The sequence below is a fragment of the Rhinoraja longicauda genome, chromosome 5 (genome assembly GCF_053455715.1).
Source record: "Rhinoraja longicauda isolate Sanriku21f chromosome 5, sRhiLon1.1, whole genome shotgun sequence".
NCBI lineage: Eukaryota > Metazoa > Chordata > Chondrichthyes > Rajiformes > Arhynchobatidae > Rhinoraja > Rhinoraja longicauda.
The window spans coordinates 14,248,910-14,266,588 of NC_135957.1; the positions used below are offsets into that span (position 1 = coordinate 14,248,910).

At 42.0% G+C, this 17,679-nt stretch overlaps 1 protein-coding gene across 10 annotated transcripts in view; it reads right to left on the reverse strand.

Annotated features, from left to right (window-relative positions):
• Positions 1-17,679, reverse strand: part of LOC144593414 (serine/threonine-protein kinase MRCK alpha-like) — a 324,476-nt gene that overhangs the window by 222,900 nt on the left and 83,897 nt on the right. For all 10 annotated transcript variants that reach the window (XM_078398926.1, XM_078398934.1, XM_078398929.1 and 7 more), the window contains exon 2: positions 7,898-7,989. In XM_078398926.1, coding sequence (XP_078255052.1) covers positions 7,898-7,989 — 92 coding nt within the window. The remainder of the gene's footprint in view (positions 1-7,897; positions 7,990-17,679) is intronic.

The following is a 17,679-nucleotide window of genomic DNA, read 5'->3' on the forward strand; positions in this document are numbered from 1 at the left end:
ACTCCCACTTTGTTCTCAGCAGATACCCACACCGGGTCCCCCTTTGTTCTTGACAACGTGTCCCATCCACCTCGACCCGACTTCGGCCTGAACCCGTCCTCGGCCCGACCTCGTCCTCAGCCCGGCACATCCTTGGAATTACAACTTTACCTCGGGACCCCGACTTGACCTCATCCTCAGCCTGACTCGACCTTGTCCTCAGGACTCCGACTCATCCTCGGCCTGACTCATCCTTGGAGCTACGACCCGAACCTCATCCTTGGCCCGACTCGTCCTCGTCCCGGTCTGACCTCATCCTCGGCCCGACTCGTCCTCGTCCCGGTCTAATCTCGTCCTCAGGGCTTCGACTCATCCTGGTCCTTGGGGCTACGGCATAACCTCGGCCTCGGCCCAACCCGACCTCACCCTCAGATCTCCGGTTCGACCACGGGGCTGTGGCCCGACCTGGCCCCGACGACTTCGAACTCGGTCTGATCTTGTCCTCGGGACTCCGATTTAACCTCAGGGCTCCGGCTCGACATCGTCCTCGGAACTACGGCCCAACATCCTCCTCGGCCCGACTCGGCCTCGCAGCTCCGACCCAACCTCGAGGACTGATTCTGATCTATGTCAAAACCCCTCCAATCCTTTCTTGCCGCTCTCAATAACATGGGATAGATCCCGTCAGGCCCTGGGGAGTTATCTGCGTGAACGTGGTTGAAGATATCTAACACCTACTCGTCTTTGAGTTGATTTCCGAGGAATCAGTGCTGGGATCTCTGTTATTTGTGATATATATAAATGACTTGGACGTAAATGTAGATGGGTTAGTTAGTAAGTTTACAGATGACACCAAGATAGTAGTTTCAGAAAGTGAGGAAGATTGTCAAAGTATATAACGGGATACAGATCAGCTAGAGAAATGGGCAGAGAAATGAGCGATGGAGATTAATCTAAGCAAGTGTGAGGCATTGCACTTTGGGAAGTCGAATGTCAGGGAATAGTATACAGTTAGCAGTAAGATCCTTAACAGCATTGATGTACTGAGAGATCTTGAAGTCCAAATCCATAGCTCACTGAAAGTGGCAACACAAGTAGATAGTGTGGGAAAGAAGGCTTGCCTTCATCAGTCAGGGCATAAAGAGTCAGCAAGTCATGTTGCAGCTCCATGGTATTGCAAATCTCGTATTTGGAATATTGTGTGCAGTTCTGGTCTTCCCATTACTGGAAGGATATGGAGGCTTTGGAGAGGGTGCAGAAGAGGTTTACCAGAATGCTGCCTGGATTCAAGGAAATTAGCTATAAGGAGAGGTTGAACAAACTTGGGATTGTTTTTTCTAGAACATCAGAGGTTGAGGGGAGACCTGATAGAAGGACATAAAATGATGAGCGGCATAGATATGAACAAATGAATGAATACTTTACTTTATTGTTACATGTGACAAGTCAACAGTGAAATTCTTTGTTTGCATACCCAAAGTATGCAAATAGTCGCCCATAAACGGCACTAACAAAGTCACAAAGTACCCTCACGCCAGGTCCACCCTTGTTCTCCCCCCTTCCCCTCATCACGGCGGTCCCCATTGTTCTCCCCCCCTCATGGCAGTCCCCCCAAGCCGGGTCCCCATTGCTCTCCTCATCCCTCATGGTGGTGCCCCCATGCCAGGTCCTCCTTTGTTCCTTCCCTCGGCAGCAGCGTCCTCACCGCCACATGGTCCGTCCTCGTCCGTCGGTCGGCGCCATCATCAGCATTGCACCGACCTCTCCACCATCGCTGCCGGGTCCTCTCCAGACGCCTCCGTGGTGCCAACCCAGGCCCCTGCTCTGCAGAGCCAGGGGCTATTGACCGTGGGCTTCGTCGAACCGCAAGGCTCCGGCCCGAGGGACTCCGGTCGGCGAGGCTCTAACCCACGAGGCCCAGGCTCCAGCCACATCAAAGCAATGGCCAAGAAAGCACACCAACGCCTCAACTTTCTTAGAAGGCTTAGGAAGTTCGGCATGTCCCCAATAATTCCCACCAACTTTTACAAATGTGCTGTAGTAAGCATTTTATCAGGATGCATCACAGCACAGTTTGGGAACAGCTGCATCCACCAGCCCAAGAAATTGCAGAGAATTGTGGACATTGCCCAGACCATCACGCAAACCGACCAACCTTGACTCAATCTGCATTTCTCACTGCCTTGGCAAAGTCACCAGCATAATTAAGGACGTCTCACCCTGCTCATTCCCTCTTCTCCCCTCTCCCATCAGGTAAGAGGTACAGAAGTGTGAGAACGTATTCCTCCAGATTCAGGGACAGTTTCTTCAAAGCTGTTTTCAGGCAACTGAACCATCCTATCGACAACTAAAGAGTGGTCCTGAGCTATTATCTACCTCATTGGAGACCCTCGGACTATCTTTGATCGGACTTTACCTTGCACGAAACGTTATTCACTTTATTGTGTTTCTGTACACTCTGGACAACCCGATTGGAATCATGTGCTGTCTTTCCACTGACTGGTTAACACACGACAAAAAGCTTTTCACGGTACCTCGGTACACGTAACAATAAACTCAACTAAACTAAGACTAACTAAGACTGAGAGAGGAGCAATGTTTAAAGGAGATACGTGGTATTTATTCACAAAATGCTGGAGTAACTCAGCAGGTCAGGCAGCATCTTAGGAGAGAAGGAATGCGTGACGTTTCGGGTCGAGACCCATAATTTTTCTTTGCAGAGTGGTGGGTGCTTCCGGGCTGCCAGCAGTGGTGGTGGAGGCAGATACAATAGTGCCATTTGAGGTTTTTAGATATGCAAGGGATGGGGGATATGGAGCAACAAGAGATTGGTTTAACAGCATCATGTTCAGCATGGACATTGTGTGCCGAAGGTTCTGTTCCTGTGCTGTACTGTTCAATGTTCTATGTTTAATTCCTCCTTTTCATTCAGCTCCAATGAAACTCTGAAACTATTGCTATATAATTTATAGGTTCACTTCTTTTCGGCTCATGAAAATTTGCATCATGGAAAGTTCACGTTTTCATAGCTGAACACAAGTGCACCACTTAAACTAATTAAAAATAATCTCTAAATATTTCTGATGTTCTATCCTATGACATGCATATTTAAAGCTCTCAGAATATAATCATGTACAGAGATAGCCAGTCAATTATTCCCAGCTGTTGGTTATATTTATTTTCCTCCAGGTTTCCACATATTTTTGTGTTCTTTCTGGAACCGTGTGTTCTATGAAAAGTCATCAAATGGCATAATTTTTTTTAATGATATAGTTACACATAAGATTTCATAAATATTGGCATATGTTATCTGTGCGGTTTTTTGATTTTGTAGAAAACCAGCTTCACAGATCACAGTCAGATGTTCAGGAACCTATTGCTTTCACCCTGAAAAGATTAGTTGGAGAATACGAAGGGTTGAACTTGGAGCTGTCAATGCCCCAAAAAAGTGAGAGCTGGTTGCAAATCTGGACAGTACAGAACAGTACTAAACATATACTCCCCAAGTTATTGATTTCATAGCCAAATCTGATTGCTCGATTGGCAATATATTTTGACAAGTTTATTTGAATTCCAGAAATCTCCAGCTTATCTTTGACAGTCACATGCAAGCATCAGTTTCCTCTAACTAGCTGCCAACTCACTCAGAGCCACAAATATACTTGCTTTGATATTGTGCTCTCTGAGCTACTTCTGTTACATAGTATGGAAGGACCAAGCCTGAAGTAAATATGCCAGATCCTAGATAGAGCACGGGTCATGCTGCTGGGATATGTGAGTGAGTTTTGATGTCAATGCTGGAATCCTATACTGTGAATCAGGATCAGGACACTGACGTTATCAAAGGAGCGTCGAAGGCAATTCCAAATTACACTTGCTTTCCCTCAACATGAGCGATGGAGGGAAATGATCTCCTGACGGTATCATTGCAAGAATGTTAAAACAACACTCTGTGGCAGAGAATAAAATAGAATGAATAAAAAGTTAAATTCTAAACAGAAGTTGAAGGGATGAATGTTAGTTTTTTGCTTTAAAAGCTACCATAAAGCTGGATGTAGAGAGGATGTTTCTACAAGTATGTGAGTCTAGGACCAGAGGCCATAGCCTCAGAATAAAAGTACCTTTACAAAGGAGATGAGGAGGAATTGTTTAGTCAGAGGGTGGCGAATCAGTGGAATTCATTGCCGCAGACGGCTGTGGAGGACGTCAGCGTACATTTCTAAGGTGGAGATTGATAAATTCTTGATTAATAAGAGTGTCAGGGGTTATGGGGAGAAGGCAGAAGAAGGGGAATGAGGGGTAAAGATGGGCCACATGGCGTAATTTTGCTCCAGAACTGAAAAACTTATGAAAGGTCATCCTTGGAGAGTCTTCAAAATGTTTATTACACATCATTATTATTGCAGTATGGATCTGTAATTTAAGTTGAAAAGCAGTAGGACATTTAAAATAAGTTAAAATAGTTTTGATGTTCCTGTCCTTTGACATGCTCATTAAAGCACCCAAAATGCAATCACATACAGTCAATCTTTCCCAGAATTTTCTTACAATTATTTTTCCTCAGGGCTCCACAATTTTCAACAAACAAATAAAAAGTGCAGGTCTGCCACTTCAAAAGCACCTCCATTTGACCATGTACCATTTTAAAAAAAGCAATGTTTCATTCATTCAATCAATCAACAGTGCATCATGTCACAGAAACAGAAACATAGGAAAATAGGTGCAGGAGTAGGTAATTTGGCCCTTCGAGCCAGCACCGCCTTTCAATATGATCATGGCTGATCATCTAAAATCAGTACCCCATTCCTGCTTTTTCTCCATATCCTTTGATTCCTTTAGCCCTAAGAGCTAAATCTAACTCTCTTGAAAACAAGATTGTCATGGGAATGCATTCCTAATATTAATCGTGTTCATGAGCAGCTTGTAACAATCTAATTATAGTTTTAATCAAGTAACATTCTTTATTCAGATACATTTTAATAAAGCCCATTGAATAAAAAGAGTATGCAGTATTTTTTGTCATTTTAACAAAACTGTTTCATTTTAACATAGCAATTGAAAAACCACTCAGATGGACATATTCTACTTATCAGTTTGAATAATAGCATATTGGAAAAACTCTATAAATAGTAACCAATGCTGTGTTTAGCACTGTGAAAGTTTAACATTTAGCTTTTAGTAATACTGTTTATAATTTTTCCAATAAACTGTTAATTATTCAAACTGATAATGAAGATATGTCCATATGAATGTTTTTTTCAATTGCTTTAGGTCCCAACAAACTTTTTACAAGGTACAATGCATGGAATAACATATTACTCCACAATATTGCTGTTGTAGAAGAAAATCTGATGCGATTTTTTGTTAAATTGCAACAGTATGCCAAAGATCTATGATAGCTGAAATTAACACATTTGTGCCATGAATATAACTGCAGAAGAATGCAGCAGCAGAATGAATAGCCCCTCACTGAATCGTACAATCTGCATGCTCAACATCAGCTACATGGCCTACTTTACCATCAAAATGTACAATTTCACTTATGTAGAGCATCTTGACAAGTTTAGATTAGCTTAGTTTAGTTTAGAGATTCAGCATGGAAACAGGCCCTTCGGCCCACCGAGTCCGTGCCGATCAGCGATCCCCGTACAATGGCAATGCAAACAACCAATTTGCTTGTCCCAGGCAAATTTCATTCCTCAAAATTAACATCACTGAAACAGTCTGTCTCATTTGCTGTTTCCCCACTGTATGCAAGCTTGCTGGCGCATTTGCAAACTTTACAACAGCAATTTTTGCAACATTTCTGCAAAGAGAAAATCTGATGTTCAATTTGCCGTAGTGAAACATAATACCACAGACAGTCACATTGTGGCTTTTCAAGACGGACAACTGGTTTCATTGTATTATACAAGTTAGATGAAAATGTACCAGTATCACATTGGTGACGTTTCGGGTCGAGACGCTTCTACAGACTGATTACATAGAAACATAGAAATATAGAAAATAGGTGCAGGAGGAGGGCATTTGGCCCTTCGAGCCAGCATTGCCATTCATAGTGATCATCCACAGTCAGTAACCTGTGCCTGCCTTCTCCCCATATCCCCTGATTCCACTAGCCCCTAGAGCTCTATCTAACTCTCTTTTAAATTAATCCAGTGAATCCACTGTCTTCTGTGGCAGAGAATTCCACAAATTCACAACTCTCTGGGTGAAAAAGTTTCTTCTTACCTCAGTTTTAAATGGCCTCCCCTTTATTCTTAAGACCGTGGCCCCTGGTTCTGGACTCCCCCAACATTGGGAACATTTTTCCTGCATCTAGCTTGTCCAGTCCCTTTATAATTTTATATGTCTCTGTAAGATTCCCTCTCATCCTTCCAAACTCCAGTGAATACAAGACCAGTGTTTCCAATCTTCCCTCATGACAGTCCCGCCATCCAAGGGATTAACCTCGTGAACCTACACTGCACTGCCCCAATAGCAAGGACGTCCTTCCTCAAATTAGGAGACCAAAACTGCACACAATACTCCAAATGTGGTCTCACCAGGGCCCTATACAACAGCAGAAGGACCTCTTTGCTCCTTTACTCAAATCCTCTTGTTATGAAGACCAACATGCCATTAGCTTTCTTCACTGCCTGCTGTACCTGCAAACACTTACCTTCAGTGACTGGTGCATAAGGACACCCAGGTCTCATTGCACCTCCCCTTTACCTAATCTGACCCCACTGAGATAATAACATGCCTCCTTGTTTTTGCCGCCAAAGTGGATAACCTCACATTTATCTACATTATACTGCATCTGTCATGCATCTGACCACTCACTCAACCTGTCCACGTCACCCTGCAACCTCTTAACATCCTCTTTGCAGTTCACACTGCCACCCAGCTTTGTGTCATCTGCAAACTTGCTAGTGTTACTTCTGATTCCATCATCCAAATCATTTATATTGTAAATAGTTACGGCTCCAGCACCGAGCCTTGCGGCACTCCATTCGCCACTGCCTGCAATTCTGAAAAAGACCCGTTTATTCCTACTCTTTGCTTCCCGTCTGCCAACCAATTCTCTATCCATGTCAATACCCTACCCCCAATACCATGTGCTCTAATTTTGCTCACCAATCTCCCATGTGGGACCTTATCAAAGGCTTTCTGAAAGTCTAGATACACGACATCCACTGGCTCTCTTTCATCCATTTTACTTGTCACATCCTCAAAAAATTCCAGAAGATTAGTCAAGCAGGATTTCCCCTTCATAAATCCATGCTGACTTGGACCAATCCTTTTACTGCTATCCAAATGTGCCGTTATTACCTCTTTAATAATTGACTCCAGCATCTTCCCCACCACCGATTGTAGGAGGGGAGAGAAGAAAGTTGGAAACGGCGACAGGCACGACAACGTGTGGCACTCAATAGGTCAACCTGGGCAGCGGGGGGGGGGGGTTTGACAAGTAGATGGTTGTAACAAAGGCTAGGAATAGGAAGAGAATGTGTGAGACAGGTTTGAGAGTTTTGCTTGTGAATTCATAACTTTTGTGGGGGTCAATGGAAAGACTCGTGAATGTGCGTGACTTTTAATATTTCTACTATAAGCAACTTTTCAAAAACCTCTAGGTTGATTTTGCAATAAATACATGCTGCATTAATACAGAACCTTGACGAACTGATCTCTCTTCGTTAACTGGATTTGGCAATTAAATACCAAGCATCTTCATAGCCACTACTCCTGAATCTAATTGAAATACAGAGAGAACCACACAACTGCTCCAAATCATCCAGGAACAACCAAATTGAAGTCAGGTGCAAGTTGAGCAGCACATGTCAATGAGTGCACTCAAGCAGTTTTCCATGCAACCATGTGTGAATTTCCAGAATACACACATTCTGTTGATGATACCAAGCTGGAGAATGCTTACCTCGCCAAATGCACCTCTGCCAATAACTTTCAGGATTTCAAAGTCTTCCTTGTGGAGCCGCATCTGCTTCACTTTAATTGTGAATGGTTTGGCTGAAACAGAACAAAAGCACAAGCATTACTTCACCTTAAAGGAATGCCAAGGAAAGTATTAGGACAGTTTACTGACAAACATTATTATAGTTAACATTTCACCCCAATGCACGTCCCAATTCACATTAAATCTTAGAAGGCGTAGGGTTAGAGCCCTATCACGGAGGAATTTAATTCAGTCATGTTTCATATTTTCTCACATTTTTATCATGACAAAGGAGACTAATTGCCTTTTGATTCAATACCAGCTCTCAGAGTAATCCCATCAGTCCCACTCCCCCATTTATTTCCCTATAACATGTGAATGAACTCATCTTCTACCACTGCCAAAAAGGCAATCCCTAACAGGTGCAATGACCACAACAGAATGCCAAATTAACTTTAATGTATTTTAAATTACCCCTATCCAATTCCAAACAACATCATAACAATTATCTGAATGAATAATGATGTCCCTCAAAATGTGAACATTTTACTGGTCAGGTTATATTCATAACAAAACATAAAGTGCTGGAGGAACTCAGCAGGTCAAGCAGCATCTGTGGAGGAAATGGACAGATGATGTTTCAGGTTGAAGACGACCAGGGTACAATATGACTTGCTGTTGCTCTAGTTTGCATTTGGTTTGTTTGCATTCTAGTTTGCATCCAGGGCAGTAAGGAGGCTGAGGACAGACAAGTCATTGTGGGAATGGGAACTAGAATTGAAATGGTTAGAAACTGGGAGCTCCAGGTAGCCATGGCAGACAGAGCACAGGTGCTCCACAAAGCGGTCAACTAGTCTGCACTTGGTCTCACCGCTAGAGAGGCCACATCAAGCGCAGTTAATGTTACTGGAGGTGCATGTGAATCTCAGCCTCACCTGGAAGAGTTGTTTGGCAGAGGCACAGATTGACATGCAACTCCTCTAACTTTGTCTACTGTATTAGGTGATCTCGATGTGGCCGCTGCTACATCGGTGAGACCAAGCACAGACCAGGCAATGGCACAACAAGCTGGAGGGAGGACAGAATGGGACTGCAACAAATGGATTAAAACAAAAATTATGATAGACTCAACGCGAAACATCACTCATTCCTTCTCTCCAGACACTGCCTGTCCCGCTGAGTTACCCCGACATTTTGTGGCAATCTTCGATTTAAACCAACATCTGCAGTTCTTTCCTACACAAACAGACCAAAATATACAGGCACAGGAAAGGTCGAGAAAATAGAACAGGAAGTGGAATGGAATAGGGAGCAGAGCATCTGGTTAAGTAAGACAAAGCATAGAAATGGGTCAGGTGGGGATAGGATACTACTGGGATACAGACATGGAGATGGAGAATGCTATGGTATATGCAAATAGATTAATCCATCTGCCACTTTGATCTTTCATTTTTATTTAAGCAAATTTGAATTGCCATTTCAAAGTACTTATAATTAGCAATAAATAATTTTCTGTAATGTCTCTTTCCAAAGGAAAACATGCCAGATTCTCAAGGAATACACTACCAGGAAAACTATTTTCTATTTATAGTTCTCTATTTTGAAGTGCATTGAGATCTATGTACCAAAACATACATTTCTATATGGACAAATAAACATTCTCATGGACATTAAAAATCCTGGCAACTGCTTAAAAATGCTGTTACTTAATTCCACATGGTCAGGGAATGTAAAAGACCGAGGGGGGCAATGGCGGTGAGAGTGAGTGAGATTGCACCTCGATTGCAATAATTTTCCAACAATACAAATGTTTTGGAAATATTTAGTTTCCTTTCCAGTTACAGTAAAGTAATGAATGGAATCCGTTTTTCCACATCAAATATTAATTCAGATTAACACTGGAGCATACACATTACCAAAGTTCCACTCCATCTATGGAGTCATCCACACAAGTCACTCGACACAACTTTGGTAAACCCTGGGAGGAACATCCTGAAGCTCTAAAAAGACACATATTGATTGCCATGAGGTTAAAAAGAATGCAGCTCTACCAATGAAACTCTAGGTCTTTATCACCTTGTTTTCATCTACAATGTCAGCTTTAGCTCAGAAACATTCAAAAGGTTGCTGATTCAAATCACACTCCAAAGACTTCACAAATTTAAAGATTCCTAGGCAATGGCAGGGGAAATGGCACAGAAACATTCCAGCTTTCAGGTTTGATGTTTAACTGACATTAAAAACAAAAAATGCTGTAAATGCTCAGGTTGGGCTGCATCTGTTGGAAGAGAAACAGCTGTCTTCTCTTCTCCTGATATCCTTAACTATTAACCTATCACTATCAGTCCAAATATGTTCAATTATAAGTTCATAAGATCATGTTCATAAGTGATAGGAGCAGAATTGTGGCCATTCGGTCCATCAAGTCTACTCCTCCATTCAATAATGGCTGATTGATTTCGCCCGCTCAACCCCATTCTTCTGCCTTTTCCCCATAACCCGACAGCCAGACTAATCAAGAATCTATCTATCTCTGCCTTAAATAAATCCATTCACAGCCTCCTTCTGTGGCAATGAATTCCACAGATTCACCACTCTCTGACCACAGAAATTCCTCCTCATCTTTCTAAAGGAACGTCCTTTTAATCTGAGGCTGTGACCTCTGGTCCTAGAATCTCCCACATGGAAACATCTTCTCCACATCCACGCTATGCAAGCCTTTCACTACTTGATAAGTTTCAATGAGGTCCCCCCTCATACTTCTAAACTCCAGCGAGTACAGGCCCAGTGCCATTAAACGCTCATCAGAGAGTGCCCTCAATAATGTTTGGGATAAAGACCCATCATTTATTTATTTGCCTCTGTACTCCACAATTTGAGATTTGTAATAGAAAAAATCACATGTGGTTAAAGTGCACATTGTCAGATTTTAATAAAGGCCATTTTTAAACATTTTCGTTTCACCATGTAGAAATTACAGCAGTGTTTATAAGTAGTCCCCCCATTTCAGGGCACCATAATGTTTGGGACACAGCAATGTCATGTACATGAAAGTAGTCATGTTTAGTATTTTGTGGCATATCCTTTACATGCAATGACTGCTTGAAGTCTGCAATTCATGGACATCACCTGTTGCTGGGTGTCTTCTCTGGTGATGCTCTGCCAGGCCTGTATTGCAGCCATCTTTGGCTTATGGTTGAAATCTTGTGTTTTGGGGGCTAGTCCTCTGCAGTTTTCTCTTCAGCATATAAAAGGCTTGCTCAATAGGGTTCAGATCGGGTGATTGATTTGGCCACTCAAGAATTGACCATTTTTTAGCTTTGAAAAACTCCTTTGTTGCTTTAGCAGTATGTTTGGGATCATTGTCTTGCTGTAGAATGAACTGCCGCCCAATGAGCTTTGAGGCATTTGTTTGAACTTGAGCAGATAGGATGTGTCTGTACACTTCAGAATTCATTATGCTACTACCATCAGCAGCTGTATCATCAATGAAGATAAGTGAGCCAGTACCTTCAGCGGCCATACATGCCCAGACCATAACACCCCCACCACCGTGTTTCACAGATGATGTGGTATGCTTTGGATCTTGGGCAGTTCCTTCTCTCCTCCATACTTTGCTCTTGCCATCACTCTGATATAAGTTAATCTTTGCCTCATCTGTCCAAAAGACCTTTTTCCAAAACTGTGATTGCTCTGTTTAGTAATTCTTGGCAAACTGTAATCTGGCCAATCTATTTATGCGGCTAACTAGTGGTTTGCATCTTGCAGTGTAGCCACTGTATTTCTGTTCATGAAGACTTCTGCGGACAGTGGTCATTGACAAATCCACACCTGACTCCTGAAGAGTGTTTCTGATCTGTCGGACTGGTGTTTGGGGCTTTATTATAGAGAGAATTCTTCGGTCATCAGATGTGGAGGTCTTCCTTGGCCTGCCAGTCCCTTTGCGTTTAGTAAGCTCACCAGTGCTCTCTTTCTTCTTAATAATGTTCCAAACAGTTGATTTTGGTAAGCCGAAGGTTTGGCTGTTGTCTCTAACAGTTTTATTCTTGTTTCTCAGTATCATAATGGCTTCTTTGACTTTCATTGGCACAACGTTGGTCCTCATGTTGATAAACAGCAATAAAAGTATCCAAAGGTGATGGAAAGACTGGAGGAAAGACTAGGTACCGAGAGGTCTCTTATACCTGCATTAAGGAGGCAATTAAACACACCTGAGCAATTACAAACACCATGTGTCCCAAACATTATGGTGCCCTGAAATGAGGGGACTATGTATAAACACAGCTGTAATTTCTACATGGTGAAACCAAAATGTATAAAAATACCCTTTAATAAAATCTGACAATGTGCACTTTAAGCACATGTAATTTTTTCTATTACAAATCTCAAATTGTGGAGTACAGAGGCATATAAATAAATGATGGGTCTTTGTCCCAAAAATTATGGAGGGCACTGTATGTTAACCCACTCATTCCTGGGATCATTCTCCAGCGCCAGCACATCCTTCCTCAGATATGGGGCCCTAAATTGCTCACAATACTCCAAATGCGTTCTGACCAGCGCCTTATAAAGCCACAGCATTACATCCCTGTTTTTGTATTGTAGTATGGCGTTTGCCTTCTTTACTACCGATTCGACTTACAAATTAACTTTTGGGGAATCCTGCACCAGCACTCCCAAGTAAGTCCCTTTGCACCTCTGATTTTCATACTGAGTCTTGAACCATTAACCTTCCAACTCAAAAATATATCGACTGAGCAAAGCTAACTTGATTAATGGAGACACAAGAAAATGCAGATGCTGCAATCTTGAGCAAAAAACAAAGTGCTGGAGGAACTCAGTGGATCAGGCAGCATCTGTGGAGGGAATGGACAGACGATGTTTCTAACTTGATTAATTAAAAGCGTTTGGGTCATTTACAAATTAATAGGTTCATTGATTTAAACCGTGTATATGTTCACACACGAATCTAAACTCCCCAAAAACTGCTCCTGTCTGGCTCTGCATATCTACATTACTTCTAATGAGGCTTACTGCAGTTTATTTCAGAATAATGTCCCTCTTCCGTCTATAATTTAACATGATGAAGAGTAAAATTAGTGCATGCGTATCCCCATTTGAATCTTTATGAGGTGACCCAAAAAACAGCGGTTTAATGTAAACTGTACTGTGATCAATGATGGTGACATTACCATGAAAATAGGAAGTAATCTCTTCCATGGAATATTTAATATATTTTGCCTCATCACACCATATTTAAAGTAGCGAAGAAATCTCGCAGCTCTGAACATATTCCCAATAGTAGTCCCCATTACAATACAATACAATACATCTTTATTGTCATTGTACAAGTACAACGAGGTTAAGAATGCCACTTCCATATCGATGCTGTAGAATAAATAAATCACGGCAAAAACAAAAACAACAAAGGGAGGGGGGAGAAAAAAGGAAACAGGGTAAAGTGCAAAATAAAGGTTCATGCAGGGTCAGTTGTGCCAGATGACCCTGGGGGCAGAGACAGATCATGGGGGGCTCTCAGCAGGTCCGATTCAGAGCAGCTACAGCTCTAGGAATAAAGCTGTTTCTTAGTCTGGTGGTGCGGACGTAGAAGGCCTTGTAACGTCTGCCAGATGGAAGTAGTTCAAACAGACAGTGGCATGGGTGTGTGGAGTCCTTGTAGATGCTGGTGGCTTTCCTGAGGCAGCGTGCGTTGCAGATGTCCTCCAGGGCTGGTAGCTGTATGCCAATGATCCTCTGCGCTCCGCAGATGACCTGCTGAAGAGCTCTCCTATCCGCTGCCATGCAGCTGAGATACCACACATAGATGCCGTATGTCAGTATACTCTCTGTGGTGCAGCGGTAGAAGGTCATCAGTAACTGTTGGGGCAGACCAAGGTGGACCTTCTTCCAAAGATTAACACGTTTGAGTTTAGGCATAACAAGCATTTAATGCAACCAACAGTGACATGTGAGAGTGATTTGTACACACATGAAGAGGTTACAACAGGAGAGTGCCCAACATTTACTTTGCAGGGTGAGTTAGATTGGTAATCTGAATGAGTTCTGAGGAACCTTTGGCAAAAGCTGGATTAGATGTGGAAACGGATGTGAAGCATTGAAGTGTTGATCCACTGGGAAGAGGTTATTACTGTTTTCTCTTTCCTCTTGAACGCCTGAGGTTGTGGGGAGACACGATAGAAGTATATAAAATTATGAGAGGCACAGTGACGGCATGGTGGTGTAGCGGTAGTGTTACTGCCTTACAATGCCAGAAACACGGGTTCGATCCTGACTACGGGTGTTGTCTGTACGGAGTTTGTATGTTCTCTCCTGACCTGCGTGGGTTTTCTCCGAGATCTTCGGTTTCCTCCCTCACTCCAAAGATGTACAGGTTTGTAGGTTAATTGGCTTGGAATAAATGTAAAATTGCTCCTAGTGCGGCACGGTAGCGCAGCGCTAGAGTTGCTGCTTTACAGCGAATGCAGCGCCGAAGACTCAGGTTCGATCCTGACTACGGGTGCTGCACTGTAAGGAGTTTGTACGTTCTCCCCGTGACCTGCGTGGGTTTTCTCCGAGATCTTCGGTTTCCTCCCACACTCCAAAGACGTACAGGTATGTAGGTTAATTGGCTGGGTAATGTAAAAATTGTCCCTAGTGGGTGTAGGATAGTGTTAATGTACGGGGATCGCTGGGCGGCACGGACTTGGAGGGCCGAAAAGGCCTGTTTCCGGCTGTATATATATATGATGATATGATATGACTCAGTGGGCCGAAATCCCTGTTTCCACGCTGTATCTTTAAACTAAGCCAAACTAAAAGCATAATACAGTAGACAGTCAGAATCTTTTTCCCAGGATGGAAAAATAAAATACTAGAGGTAGAGCTTAATGGTGGGGATGGCAAAGTTTAAAGGAGACATGCAGGACAAGTTTTACCTGGCAGGTGGCAGGTGCCCGGAATGTAAGGGTGGTTGAGGCAAATACGCAAGTGGCATTTCAAATACCTTTGAATATGCACATAGATATGCAGGGAACAGAGGAAAATGGCTTTATGTAGGTATCATCTTCAGCACAGACATCATGGGCCAGATAAGTGATGGTTTTGGCATCATCTTCGGCAAAGACATTGTAGGCCATAGGGACTGTTCTTGTGCTGTATTGTTCTATGTTCTACAGTATAAACATTGGTATATACTTGTTTGGTTGAGAAACTGTTGATCAAAGATTCAGCAAAATATGTAAGTCAACAATATTTCATTGAGAAATAATGACAGTGCAATCTGTGCTTATAAAGAAAAAAATCAGACAGCAATTTCCAGAGTACTCATATGCTTAGTGAAAAACAGAAGTCACTGTCAGAGATTTCCTGCTGCTCTGCAGCCATCTGTATTGCACCCCTTCTACAGGAATTAATGGAGCAATGCAAATTTCAGTTATTATTCTCACTGTTTAAAAATCCTGAAGATGTTATTTTTTGTTCAATGTCTTATATCTCAGTCCTAAGTATTTTATCTAAGACATAATATCTGCTAAATATCTCCTGCCCTAATAGACTAATTTGCCATTATAGCATATAACTATTTCAAAATGACATACTTCTTAACATGAAATAATTTGGGACTTTTACTAAGGCTATTTCATCTTCAACAATAATCCTACCTATCCAATTACATCTTTATTTCACTCTTCCACTCTGGGAACAAAGGTTCAGCTGTCTATCCAGTAACCCATGAAACATAAAATAAGTATGGAGGGGTCAATTGCACACAAGGAACATTAGGTTTCAAGTCTCTTTCATTAAGAATAGTTTACACAATCACCAATCCATTCTAAATTTCTCAAGAAATTCAACGGACAAGTTAGCTAATTACGTAAATATGAATCATAAAATATCCTGGAGTGATAGAAGACCAAATGTGGGCAAGCTTTGTGTCTCAATAAATGGATTCTGCACCGCGGGCCAAGCACATTCTTTCTCTCACAAGCAACGCTGTACATATAAGGGAGAGGAGAGTTACTGTTACCGCCAAAGTACTTAGAACCATTGCACTTCTCCATTAGTAAGGTTTCATTGGTACAAATTAAAAATAAACCATAGAGCAAATCACTGCATTATACTTGATTAAACTCATATCTCTTTCAATGTTGATACTATTGAAACTTATATTCTGCACTCTGTTATTTGTACTTCCTGTAAATGGCTTGCTTGTACTTGTATGATTTGATGGAATAGCATGAAAGCACATTTTTCTACTGTATCTCAGTCCATGTGACAATAATAAACCAATACCAATACCAGATCTTGGACGTCAGTTCACTGAGGTATTTAAGGAGTTAGCATAAATATCAAAATCCAAATATCATAACTTGTAGTTGACAGTGAACATTTTACCTGGATATAAAATAGTGGTTTACTGGTAGAACTGCAGTGCCAATAACTGTCTATTTAACTAGAAAAATAATCCCATTTTCTCTTCTCTTGCTCAGAAGGTGCTGCTGTTCCCAAATAACACCTACTAAATGGTTCTTATATTAAAGCCAGAGTGCCAACAATTTATGTAAACTTGGATGTCCAGGACTTCCATCTTCATCACAGATCAAGAGCTAACTTTTTCCTGGTTTGCTACAGTGACAGCACTCATAAATTAATTAACTTAAGTAACAATAGAGATGATAAAACATAAGTATTTAAATATTGTACTAAACCATTCACATATACAAAATAGTCCAGGTTGCATCTTTGGTCTCCATTGAGGCACTGAAACACTAATGGACGGTTACAAAGACAAGGAGGGCATAAGGGGGAACAATTATGATATTTAATAAAGGTTCCCAAGATTTGCCCGAGTGAAGTGCTAACTTTGATTTCATCTCTGAATTTAGATATAGTCCAGGAAACAGAGGGTCTCTTATTTCAGAACAGTGTGGGAGACAGAGGGCCTTGCATTTCCGTTCAGAGAAGAAGATAGAAGCTCCTGAGTTCAGGAACCATGGATGTGACAGTAGTCCAGTTTAGGGACTGAAGAGGAAGCCTGAGTCTGATTTTGAAGAGTGGGGGCGGGGGGGATAATTTATTTAAGTTCAGGGGTGTGAGGGAGACAAAGTGTCGGGTTTAGGGAGTGTGCGGGAGTCAGAGTCCTCGAATTTAGAGAATGTGAGGTAATGAAGTCCTTGAGTTTACGGTATGAGGGAGAGCAAATATTTGAGTTTAGGGAATGTGTATTTGAGCTTTTTATTTTGTATTTAACAATACTATGGAGTGCGAATGGGGTGGGGGGGGGGGGGGGGAGACAAAGGGTTAACCTCCTGCTCTACTGAACTCCCATTCTTAGACAAGTAGGGATCTTCTAAGCACATTGCCAAAGCTCAGAAATAACCAAATGTAGGAGCTCCAACTCTTTGTATGGGGTTAAACTATGGATCTTTTTTTAATAGGATATTCTTGTATTTCACATCATTTCAGTCATTCTTGTGGGGGCAAGTTCTAAAAGGTTCCCTGATAGGCCGATTGTTGAATAGAGATACAGTAGGTGGGAGCCCAAAAGGGATACATAGTTGCTAAAGGGCCTGTCCCAGTTACGCAATTTTTAAGGCGACTGCCGGCGACTGTCAAAGTCGTAGCAGATCGCCGAAATTTTCTTTTATCCTACGACAATGACCACGACAATGCCGAGTCAGGTCGATACAAGTTACTTTTTTTTGTGAAACTAGCACCTGGCTAAGAGATTACACCATCTTCGGAAACATCACAAAATTCCCACGCTT